The 12,596-nt window shown below is 41.7% G+C and overlaps 1 protein-coding gene across 2 annotated transcripts; it reads right to left on the reverse strand.

Moving 5' to 3' along the window:
- Window positions 1–347: 347 nt before the first annotated feature.
- LOC125704897 (large neutral amino acids transporter small subunit 2-like) lies at window positions 348–12,362 on the reverse strand. Of its 2 annotated transcripts, XM_048971036.1 has the most exons (12): window positions 11,969–12,362; window positions 11,322–11,495; window positions 8,219–8,423; window positions 7,860–8,011; window positions 4,745–4,870; window positions 3,381–3,534; window positions 3,170–3,293; window positions 2,763–2,866; window positions 2,328–2,424; window positions 1,915–2,064; window positions 1,067–1,244; window positions 348–769 (listed from the first exon to the last, which is right to left on the reverse strand). In XM_048971036.1, the coding sequence occupies exons 1-12, from the start codon at window positions 11,988–11,990 to the stop codon at window positions 624–626; spliced, it is 1,632 nt and encodes a 543-aa protein (XP_048826993.1). In that variant the 5' UTR covers window positions 11,991–12,362; the 3' UTR covers window positions 348–623. The 2 variants fall into 2 exon arrangements, with proteins under 2 accessions (XP_048826993.1, XP_048826994.1); XM_048971037.1 differs by having other exon boundaries at window positions 11,322–12,362.
- Window positions 12,363–12,596: the final 234 nt, after the last annotated feature.

The following is a 12,596-nucleotide window of genomic DNA, read 5'->3' on the forward strand; positions in this document are numbered from 1 at the left end:
ATCACTGCTTTGGTTTTGCTATATATATTATATTTTGAATTGTTTTTTTTTTAAGTTGGAACTGCGGTAAATGCAGTCTTACTCAAACCAAACAGCTACTTTACCGATGTTTGCTGTCAAAAACCACATAAAAAGACAATAAGGACAGAATTAAAACCATTTCTACAATTACAAAACCAGTTTTAGGACCATTTACAAATAAACCACGAGTAGTGTTCCACTTACAAAAATAATAATAATAAAAATTAAATTATGCAGGGGTTTTGATTTAGGGGAAAAAAACAAGCTGTAATAAGGGCACATGTAAGTTGAAATCATTTAAGAGATTTCAAGAATGATTTCTAGCCTTTATAGTTCGGCCAGTTTAATTTATACATATAGACTGGTTTCTGACAGTGATAAAGATGCTGCAGAAGATGTGAAATCCGGGCCCACATCTAAACAGTAGATCTGTTTACATTTATAAACAAAGCTAAACATGTTGACCCAAACCCATCATCCTATCTGACAGCGCTGTTACAGACAAACACATGAAGACAAAAATACAATTTAAACAGTAATTAGCATGTATCTATTGTCATAGTGGTACAAAACAATCCTCCCAGTTGAGGGAGCTTTTCCGCTCAGCACTCCTGTTTCTGTGCCTTTTCATCATCCTCCACTTTCTCAGAGAGGGGAAAACTCTCATCTTTCTCAGCTCCGTCTGAGCCCTCTTCCTCCGCTGGATAAACCACCACGCAAAATTTCTGGCCTACATAAGTCAGCTTGTCTGTGGAAAGAAAGCAAACAGAGTGGTGTACAAGGTTCACTTAAAGGAGGTTACATGTTTCATGTACACTGCAGAACCGACTGGCATAGTCTAATAGTTCTCATTTAAAATGTTCTGTATCGGAATTGGCAAAATACACGATACATTTACAAAGCAGAGGATGTGTTTTGTAAATTTTATATCAGTGACTATTGTGCAGATTTCATATTACTCATATATTAATGGATGAAACAACAACTATGACAATAACAATACGCATAATAATAAATAATATCAATCAAAAAACAAATGCCATACCGACAAATGTGTTGAAACACTGGGGCTTTTTGTCCCAGTACACACCAAGGAAGTAGACTGGAACACCAGTGAGCATAATTGCTAGACCAATACCACACACCACTGGCTCTGAATACAGAGAGAAGATGAGCAGGAACGCCCAGAAGAGCAGGTAGATAACTGGCCAAATCAGGCTAATCTAGTGGGAGGGAAAAAAAAAAAATTGTTAAACAAATTCACACATAGCAGAATCCTGGCACCCGCACAACTTTCACAAACCACAATACAATATCCTGGTACATGTGGAATCTGTCTACACACAGTTCCAGGTAATGATAGTAAGGCACCAATGTACTTTATCTTCAATTCTCTAATTAAAAGATCTTAATATATGAAGGGATGAAATTTAAACTGTCTACCATAGGACCATTTAGAAAATAGGTTCTTGCAATTTTAAAAAATGATGTCATTTCATGCTAAAGAAATTTGTGAACGCTTTTATTTGGTAGGCAAATCTGTATAGACCATTCCTACATTTAAATAAAAATAGCTGCAGCAACCAATATTTTAACACTAAAACCTTCATTCAAGTATTTAAATCAGGGTTCCCCGATTCCAGTGCTGGGGGGCCAGAATCAAACAGTTTGCTGATTTCCCAGCTCAAACACACCTCACTCAGCCAATTTCCAGGTTTATTACGTTTGTTTGAAATGGGAAATCTGCCAACTTTGTTGGAATGTGGCCCTCCAGGAAGTCAAGTACTATTTAACCAAGCACAATGTTTTAAAAGATAAAGTGGATTGCAAACTAGAATCTGTCTTGGACCAAACACAGAGACAGACCCATTGATCATTGAGAGGTCTGCTCACCTTTATCGGCCGATGCATATTTGGCTCCTTGATGCGCAGAACAATCTGTCCAGCTACAGTGACTCCATAAAAGAGGTAGTTTATGAAACCCACATAGTTGATGAGTGTGTACATATCACTGGTGCAGAGCATCAGCAAGGTAGACACACACTGAAAAAGGAAAGAGGAACGTGAGAGCGAAGGGACTAATTCTTTATGACATGACAATTTTACAGAGAGAATGATAAGCATTGATACAAGACTAAGCAATCAAGAGGGCAAAACAAATTAGCGGGAAAAGTGAGTAAAAATGGAAAACAAAACTGCCCATTTAAAATATGCTGTGTTTTAGTTGCTGTGAATATTGGATCATTATACTGCTGTGACAAAAGATTACAGTATGAAAAACAGGAGAAGGGTCATATAGAACTTACAGTGAAGAGGAGAGCTGGGATTGGTGTGCAGCGTTTTACATGAATCATTGCCAGCAGACTTGGAAGGTGACCTTCTCTTGCTCCTGCGAAAAACAGCCTGTGGGAACCAAAATGATAAGAACTCAATATCTTTATATACCAAACTAGGCCCAGCAGCAGCGGGGGAAGGGAGAAAGAGAAACCAGCAGCTGTCTGTTAACTCTGAAACGTAATCCAACAGAAGCATTGAAATGCCATAATAACCGCAAGAGATGAGCAGGACCAGAGCTACTGGTAGGGTAGGGGTCAGTGAGGTAGGGAGGCAATGGCCTGGGAGAGACCTTTCGTGCTTCTGTGAGATCAGGAAAGGCCGGACAAATGGGAAAAAAGGTAGAGAGACAGAAATAAGGGAGTATAGAGAGCCCGTGTAATGGGGGTGGGAATAGATGGACTGACCGGGACGAAGTGAAGAGGGATCCATTGACCCCCCCGAATGTAGAAAGAGCCACAGAGATGGGCATGATCCATGACATCACTCCCAGTAGCTTCTCACCAAATGTCTGGGAGGTAGGTGGAAAGAAAGGGTGGTTAAACTGACTGATGCAGAATGCACACATGTATGTTATTGCCTACAATGGGAAACAAACGTCAGACAGAGAGTATAGTTAGAGTTAGGGTAGGTAGCACGAGAAGAGACTAGAGCAGAGGCAAGGGCACAGGCGTTTCGAGAAAGGTCATCAAATTTGTACATCCATCCAATATTTATTTAGGAAATTACGTATTCGCCGAGTACAAACATGAATATTGTAAATAAGACGAGTGTCAGAATGACACAGTAGAAAAGGAAAAGCGTGAATCCTCACCACAGCGACTGCATTGGACGCCAGCAGCTCCTGGGGGCTCATTGCCGTCACGTAAGCGATGTTGGCAAAGACGTAAACAAACGTCACAAGAGGTATTGAGATATAGATGGCTCGCGGCAGGTTCCTGAGTGGGAGAAAGGTAGACTGTCACGCTGATTGATTACCATGTAGTAGGTACAGCCTGACCCAGCAGAATATAAGAGGAACTCACGTGTATGGATCAACAAGCTCTTCTGTGACATAATTGAGGAAATTCCAACCACCATAAGCGAAGGAGCCTTGTAAGAAGGCTAGAGCAATCAGGCCAACATCATAGTCCTGAAAACTCTCAAAGGCATGGGCTGGTTCCAGCCAGTAGTACTCCCCTAAAAAAAACAAGACTGGGTCATTCATAATAGCCTACAGCTATCCTTCAATAAGATCCGACTCAAGGCACTCTTAGTGTTCTAACTGAACACGTTATGTACTGTGATATTACATAGAATTTGCATTGCATGCAAGTGAGGGAGCGAGTGGATATAGCCATGCATGACCGAGTTAAAAGGAGTGCCTGGGAATATGGGATGGGGGGGGGGGGGGGGGGGGGGGGGGGGCAGAGCAGAGCGACTGAAGAGGCATGTGGACTTTAATCCCCTGCTCAGTCACCTGGCGGTAATGCCAATCCCGAGCGAATCATGCGAGCCCATTTGTGTCTACAGCTTCTCTCACAGCCCCCTGCCCCAAAAAGACGCTGCTCGGTCTGATCTAATGTTCCCCACTCACTCTGAAAGATTTCACTATTAAATCTTTTATATTCTTCATAGCTCTACAGACTGGATGAAAGCAATGCAGAGGGGGAAAGAAACCATTTAACTCAAGCAATGACATTTATGAAAGAGATTAGGAAAACAATAACCAAACCAGGGTGTAATATATTTCCCCAAAGATAAAACTTAAAAAAAAAAAAAAAAAAAAAAAAAGATCAAGACATTTTTTGTAAGAGCTCTATAAGGTGACTGGCTCCCACAGGGATGCTTATATATGCCTCACATCAAAAGGCTAATACAATGACAATTATGGATTGTACATTTACACCAAACTCAAATTTACACCAAACTCATTTACACTAAAATGCCAGAGTTATCAGATTACTGCGACCGCAGCAAGGGATTCAACATCACCAGCACCAGTGAGGTCGTCATAGATTGGTGGCCTTTCAGTGACACTAGCAAGCATATGACTAGACACTTGATGTTTTCCCTTAGCGTGTGTTCATTAATTCTTTTAAGAGGGATGATAGTGCCAGCATTAAAGTGATAGCATTAAAAATGTAACCTTTTAATATGCTCTTAATTCTTAGCCTACCTCAAACACGTGGCTTTATTGCCTTAGCATCGATTAATTGCAGACAGGTGTACATGAACTAGCGCTGCTCACGTGCCAAGGAATACCGCGGTAACCAAATCAGAAACAGTGCATAGTGGCAGACTGGCACATACTACGCACATGGGTGACCGCATGCATCTTTGCACACAAGAGCTGAGAGACCAAGTACCGAGATAAGGAACCAGGCGGGAGAGAATGACAAAAGCATACCTTTGCAGATCTGCACGATGCCCATGATGATGATGAGGGCCAGGGCCAGCAGCTTTCCAGCGGTGAAAATGTCCTGGACACGCGTTGCCCAGCGCACACTAGCGCAGTTCACCCATGTCAGCAGCACTGAAGAAAACAGACGAAGTCATAGTGAGAAGTCGGCATGTCTTCAAGCAGCACAGCTCGACTAACCGAAACCGATGTTTTACTTGATCAGTATTGGTTTCAGTGTTTGCATTCTTTCTGCCAGAATTTTTTTTGAATTGTAGTTCTTAAAAGGCACCACAGTTCTCTCAGAACAGAAGCATCAAAAAAAACAATGATCATAATCCTACAGATATAAGGCCTGGAACGTAACGCGCCGATTCATTGCTGAATGCTAATTTCACAAGTGGCATAATATATAACTGCACCACATACATTTCATAATAACACTTCACACACACACACACACACACACACACAATTTCTACTCAGCAGCATGTCATCTGCTTCAACAATATATCATAAAATACAAGCCACTGTTGAGAATTAAGTACAACACTTGTTTACCATCATTGATTCATGCTACCTAGAGTTGTGGTTGTTTTATTTTTCTCTTTTTCTTATGTCAATAGAACTATACTCTAAATTATACATTTTACAATTTTTTTGACGAATTTATAACAATTCCCAGGCCCAACTTTCACCTGCCCCATAAACTGATAGTAAAGGTCTTCAGCTGCATATCTGCACTGTTATTTTGCACTTTCCATTGTCTATATGTGCATATATTGTCTATATACACTGTCCTGCACAGTTTACTTGAAGTCATTGTTTCATAGGTCAATTAAGCAAATACTGGATATTTTTCCTAGCTTTCCAGTGCTCTGCAGAAATGCAATTTTATTTCACGTGTGTGAAATGAAAGCGATTTAAGAGTTAAACACTTCAAAGTGAAAAAAAAAAATCAACTTGATATTTAAAAAAAAAAAATTAAGAAATCAAAACCAAACCACATTTTTGCAACGCAGCACTATTTCTTACAATCTTTTTGTATTGCGAAATGGCAGAATGCTGACACACACGAAAGCACCTGACAAGTTGCTTCCTCAACTAACAACTGTTTCCTCTTGCTAGTCTGACCCCAGCAATTCAGAAGGCATACTGGTGCAATTTTGTCTCTGCACAGCATTAATTGCTGACCACTTCAATACCACTTCTGTCCAGAAGGGGTCATGAATCACAACAAAAAAAATAGTGACAGAGACAAAAGAAAGATGAACTGTTAGATAAGTAATAAAGGTTTGATTAGAAATGACTCACAGAATGACAACCATAGTATAGAGAAATGGCATTAACAGACCCACTACATTAACTCTATAATACGGTTAACTAGACACTATAGAATGAGGTTGTATCAGGGTGTCCACAAGATTTGCCATAAAATAATTAAGTTTTGTCCTTTGCTCATTTACGGTTCCATTACAACGAACTTTATCACTCTTTATTGTACACAACAGCAATCCGAAAAGTGAACAGTGAACTTGTTCACTTTTCAAAGTATTAGCCTTTGTACTTAAGCCAAGGTCATTAGTCATTGTTGCCATTAAGTCCACTACAAATGACACGTTCCTGAACTACTTTATGAGCTGCACGCTTTTAAGTAAGATCACATACGTGTCATAATCATGCAAGAAATCTGTGGTTGAAAGATAAACACCGAAGTAGTACAACCGGAGAGAAAATGCTTTAACAAATGGAGCCGCGAGGGTAACGTGCAGCATGACGGGTGAACCGACAGCGAAAAGCTACACAACCTGTCATTATGCTGGCATTTCATGTCATCTGAGGATGCCTGCTGCAGCCTGGCAGACAGGCGAATGCCCAGCGCTCGCTTACCATTTCTCCATAATTAATAAATCCCTTCTGTTGTTTGGCCGATCAACAACTCTCAGTTTAACAAGCAATAATACCCGTCTTGTGACGAGATCAACTTCCCATAATATATCACACACCAGTTCATCAGCAAAGTAAACAAATGCCGTTTATCGAAACAATATGATAATATACAGATATGGATTTCAGCACCCAACTCTGTGTGACGAGTAAAACCGGCTGAGCAGCCACTGAGGTTAATCTGCCGCCATAATTCTGCCATGCTGCCAGATTCCACAATTTTAGGTCACACTCGCTATTAAAATAGACACCCCTTTGAAGATCCAAATCAACATGGAACAAAGCATAGCAGAGACAGTATGGGGGGGAAGGAAGTGTCCTTTGTGGTCAGGAGTAACTTTTCACCTACTTTCTGAAGCCACCTAAGGGGAGTAGGGGGATGTATTTAAAATATACTACTCAGCTTTTTTCTTTCCATATACAAACACTGTCAGGCAGACCCTATCCAATTAAAAGCCGGCACTCAAATAACTACTGCCTTGGCCAATCAGAACTAGGTGTCCCCCTAGTGCCACTAATCCACCGGTTCCACTAATCTACATTTCAGAAAAACAATATTGCATTGTTAACTTATTGGGACAAGTACCTCTAAATCAATGTCCATGTTAATCTGGCCAGAGGGGGGAAAAAATGGGACAGAATTAGTAAACCCATGTTGAGTCACACAAACGTGGAACCTTTAAGCACTGCGGGATGAATATGATCTAGTGGTGATCATTAAGGCAGAGATTAGAGTCTGGCGGTAAACCCCCACCCATGAGATCAAAGGCCTGTTTACTGGGAATCACACCAATTACTGTTTTAATTTAAAGATTTTAGTGGCTGCAAGAAGGCTGCATGTTTCAGAATCAGAAGGTGATGAAGGCGATGGAATTCCCCAGGCAAAGACTGAACTGCTAACGGTGCTTTCGCATTACAATGTCAGTCTCAGCCCAACTTCTCTCTGTGATATTCTTGCACCTGTGAAGTTCTCAGATGCTCATCTCCAAAGATCGCAGCTAGGTGTGGACGACTTGGATTATCCGTAGAGTCTCTCCGTCTTACTCGCGCAAACACACACAAATACACACGCGCACCTTCCAGCCTTAACCCAACCCAGCCTTTTAGCACCTCTTTCAACATTTCTATCCCCTTCCAAACAAGCCCTTCCAACATCCCCCCCCCCCCAGTCACTCACACAGGCAGATGGCGGCCAGCAGGCGGAGCCCGCTCTCGGGCGGAAAGCATGTCGGGAAGAGGGGCTGCAGGACGTAGTTAGAAAAGGTGAGAGCGATCACAGCCTGGTTGGTGGGGTAGATCACAAGCACGGCGATCCATAGGCGCAGGAATCTGACAAGAGTGAGAGCACAATTAATGACATTCAAAGAGGAAAGCAGCAGGTCTGAACTACATTACTCTGAGAGACAAGCGCTTATAAACAAACAAAACTGTTCGCACTAATTGAAGTCATCTTAATTCAATGTTCCATACCAGATATCCAAATGTTTAGACTAGTCTGATTCGCGTAATCGCTCCCCAACAGCCTTTCGCTCTCACCCAGCGAGTCCTCCAAAGATATCCTTCACATAGGAATAGTCTCCACCAGACTTTGGGATCGTGACACCCAGCTCAGCATAACACAATGCCCCGATGGCTGTGATGATTCCAGTCACGATCCAAACGATCAGCGCCAGGCCCACTGAACTTGCATTCTCCAGAACTCCCTTTGGGCTCACAAAGATCCCTGACCCAATGATGTTACCTAGACAAAAAAAGTGGTGATAAGAAAGACACATACTGTACACCGCACAGTGGCACGACCTGATGTATAGGCCTACAGTAGCTGTGTATCTGCGGTTCCTGGGATAACCTTCATAGCACGGAGGTTCTTAGCCTCAGGTCCCCCCAACCCAAGCAGTTTTAGGGGGTCTGCAGAAACATTTCACAATTTATGAAAAGCAGCTCTCCATATGAAGTGCTCTACGCAAAATATGTAATATTCACAGAAAGACACTTCATGTTCGGATCTTAAATATTCATGGCGGAAGCTCGTCAGCCCCGTTTAGAGAAAAGAAAAAAGAAAATACAAGACTCAAGGCTGAAGTTACATTTAATCACACATTTGCAATATGGGGTCACCAACTCTGGAGTATTTGTCCTGGGAAGTTTAAGAATGGTTGAAAAGCATTCCCTTAAAATGTTGGACTGTATCCCAGGTATATGGGAAATCTTTAAAGTAAAGTCGACTTAAATTACACAGAGAGACTAACCTATATGGATGATAAAAGGAAAATCAGATGGGGAAAGGCAGACAGCCGTAGGGGATAAAGAACAAGGGCAGGTGGACATGGTGAAACCCAATGAAAGTTCTTGGTAAGATGCCATAAATGCTAAAGGAAGCTGGACGAGCAATAAGGGGGGGGGGGGGGGGGGAGACGACGACAGTTTGATCGGGACAGTTGGGAAAGTGAATATAAAGCAGAGAGAGGAGGGTGGCAGGACCCCCAAAGAATCCTGAGATTCACAGAGAAGGCAGCTGAATTGTAGGCCCTGCTGAAACAGAAGGAAGAGATGGTCCAGTCAAATGATGCAAGGCGACGGGGAGCCTCAAAAAGTACACAGACGAGTGATTAGTATTGACATGACAGAGATAGTGGGGTAAGGTGGCGGGTCAAAAGGGTAAGTGTAGTCTGGCAGGCAGGAGAAGAAATGGGACCTTATTCTGCTGACCTGGCAGAAAGAGACAAGAGAGCAGGAATACGGCCAAGAGGGAATCAGAAAGTCAACTTCCATAACCAAGTGGCAGGTGATTTCCAGCTCTTTACATTTCTGAAAATGCAGATGCTATAAACAGAAACTGACAAAGCAGAAGAGTAGGCAGGGAGCAGTTACAGTGAGGTCAAAGCCGCAGGCCCATATGCAAGGCTGCAGTGCGTGTTTGTAAACCACACCGGCTGGAAAACGTAGAGTGGGACAAGACATCAGTATTAACACTAAGAATATTCTATTTCCTTGACCGACTTATAAAATCTGCACAATGATGCTGCAAAATAAAGTGGAACGACTGCAACGCACTTTCCCTGCAAATAGGCTGTTTTATAATTCACTGAAACAGGTGTTTATTTTAGGTGGCAAACAGCAACAGCGCTGACAAGCTCTACTTGCCTGTATCTACCACCTCTGATATAATGTTATGGAAACCCTCCACTCCCAGAACCTAATGAATTAAGCTTTCTCCCAGCTGCATAAATAACTTTAAAAAGACTGAAATCTCTATCGGGAGCCCCTACATAACCAAAAAAATAAAAAATAAATAAATTAAAAAAATCACCCATATGACATTCATGGTCTATTTAAAAAAATGAAATAAAAAAAAAGTATTTAACAAAATCTTATGCAAAAAAAAAAGAGATACAAATTACACCACTTGCTTATGCAACCATATGTCTATGCTATGCTATGGACAAGGGTATTGTGCTTGGTTTTCCAGTTGGGTTGCACTGTGACTGCTGATAAAAGAGGGGGATTAGCATTTAATTTTCTTAAAAATACAAAATCTTCAAGCAAATTCCAGGCTATACACCATTACAAAACCCATCACGGTGCTATAATAAAATTTTAATTTTAGAGTGCAGCAGCTAAGAAAATGCGCAAGCTGAAATTCCATCATCAGTGCTAAACCCCTTTGATTGGATTCCTTCAAGACATTTTAGTCTCCTTTCATTATATCCCACGGATTAATAGCGTGTCAGTAGATATTCTGAAAGTTGCTGACATTACATTACATGCTCTTCTGTGAGAACTGTGGTAGGAAGCACACGTGGCTGCTGAAGGCAGCTTGGCTGTCAGGAGAGCAGCTAAGATAAAAAACAATGGAGACTAAGTATCCCGATGTTTGCTAAAGTTTGAAAAAAAGGTCCTGGGTACTTGGAGTTAACACAGCCAGATATATTAATTCTTATCTGTACACCATGCAGTGGGTACAGGTGTCAGCCGTCACTGATTTTCAAGAACAACATAGCACCAGTTCTCACACAAACCATTTCACCAGCGATCTTCTTACTGACCTTCTTTAGTCATGGTTCGTGTTGTGGTTTACATTGGGTCTAGAGTGCAGGGGCGAGACTGCTGTGACTGTCCACTGGTTTAAGGAGGATGCCATTAAGCAGTAAGACTCGCAAGATACGCTTCTGGTATTATCGCAGGAGTTCGCAGGAGCATTTTTGCAAGCAGACCATTCTGCGCGGCAGAAGCTGACCATAATGCATTTTATCACTCACAGCTTGGAGATAACTGAAGAAACATTGCTGGGCGATTTCAAAGATAGGTCATGTATGTGGAGAATAGATGATTAAGGCTGATTGATAGCACGAATCAGTTTTGATTAAGCCTAACACCAGAGTGGGATTCACGTACCCCAAGTGTAGTTTTAAAAAAACACCATCTTAAGCAGTCATGGCTCCCGACTGCGCAAACGTGATGTGTACAGCTGCTCTTAGAAAGCCACGGATTGGATTTCCCACACCAGGCTTTCATGGAAACGTCTAACATAAGTGGAGTAACGGTACACAACCGGACTGTAAACACGCATCTGAACACTTCATATGGAACCACAGCAGCCGCCAAAGATCTCAGTGAAGCTCATTTCTCATAGACTTACCTACAATAATGCCACAGGCACTGACGAGGCCGATCTCTTTCTTGAGCGCCACACCGCCGCCCCCGGTGTCCTTTCCGGAGTTCGAGGATCCGTCTCCGTTCACGGCAGCTGCGCTCCCCCGATGCCTGGCGCCCTCCATCCCCATTACTTCCCCCGTATTTCTGCGTCTACTGACTAATATGCCAAAACTTTTACTATTACCCACGTGTAGTACACCACTGATCCTGCACTTAATGCTGCAAAATTTTAATTGTTAATAGTGTTTTCAGTATTATTATCCATATCATAAATATCCATTGAAGCCGTGCATTTAGTTTCCTCTCTCGGTAAACCCAGGACGAGGCGTTTAACAGGCAACTTTTCCCCAGACAGAAAGATAAAGGATACAATTTGGCAATAACATATAAAACGCTTATCCACAGAATATTCTCACGGATTAGTATTACGCGAGTATTACATAAGGCATTTTGTCGGTAGCCGTCTTTAAATAGCTAGTTTATTATGCTTCAGTGTAGTACAATTACCCTTGAAGCAAGACCCTGTGTTTTTATTTTACAAATAATGTATTATTTGCGAGGCAAGCTTTGTCTACACCAAAGACTTGATATTTAGTACTAGCGATTTAACGCCCAAAAGGTTTATCTTACCTACAACGCAACTTGTAACCATGAAAGGAAACGACGGTTAGAAAACAAACGTGTTACCGGCTTTTCTGCTACTATATCTTCTTAATGATATTTTACTTAAGTAAATCTAGAAGTTAAAATAACAAAAATACGGACAATCATTATACTGCCAGATAGTCAAGAGACACGAACGGCTTTTTCCGATCGAATCTGGAGTCACAGTTGTCACAGCTTCTAAATCCCACCAGTCCTGAAACAATGCGTCGGCATTGTATCCGTACAAAATTTGAGAAATGGAATGAAAATATATATTTAGTAGTTTCCAAAACCCATCCCCATATTACAAAATGGGAATATCTACCGCACTTCCTACGTTAGACTTGATCTCCACAATATTAAAGAAAACAGTTAATATCGCCCTATATGTGTATCCTTTCCTCCATGCACCGCCCACCCGTCAAAACACCGCCCTTTTTGGTCGCTCTTCATGCTGTCTGTATTATAAGCAGATAAACAAGCGTTTTAAATCTCTCCCATGTTCTCACTCTCCATGTTTAGTTACGCTTACTCTGTACAGGGCGCCTAATTTCAATATAGCAGCTGCTGTTTCTGATTGCGGTGTCGTAGGAATGAACATTTCTTGAGTTTT

Source organism: Brienomyrus brachyistius, chromosome 12 (assembly GCF_023856365.1).
Source record: "Brienomyrus brachyistius isolate T26 chromosome 12, BBRACH_0.4, whole genome shotgun sequence".
NCBI lineage: Eukaryota > Metazoa > Chordata > Actinopteri > Osteoglossiformes > Mormyridae > Brienomyrus > Brienomyrus brachyistius.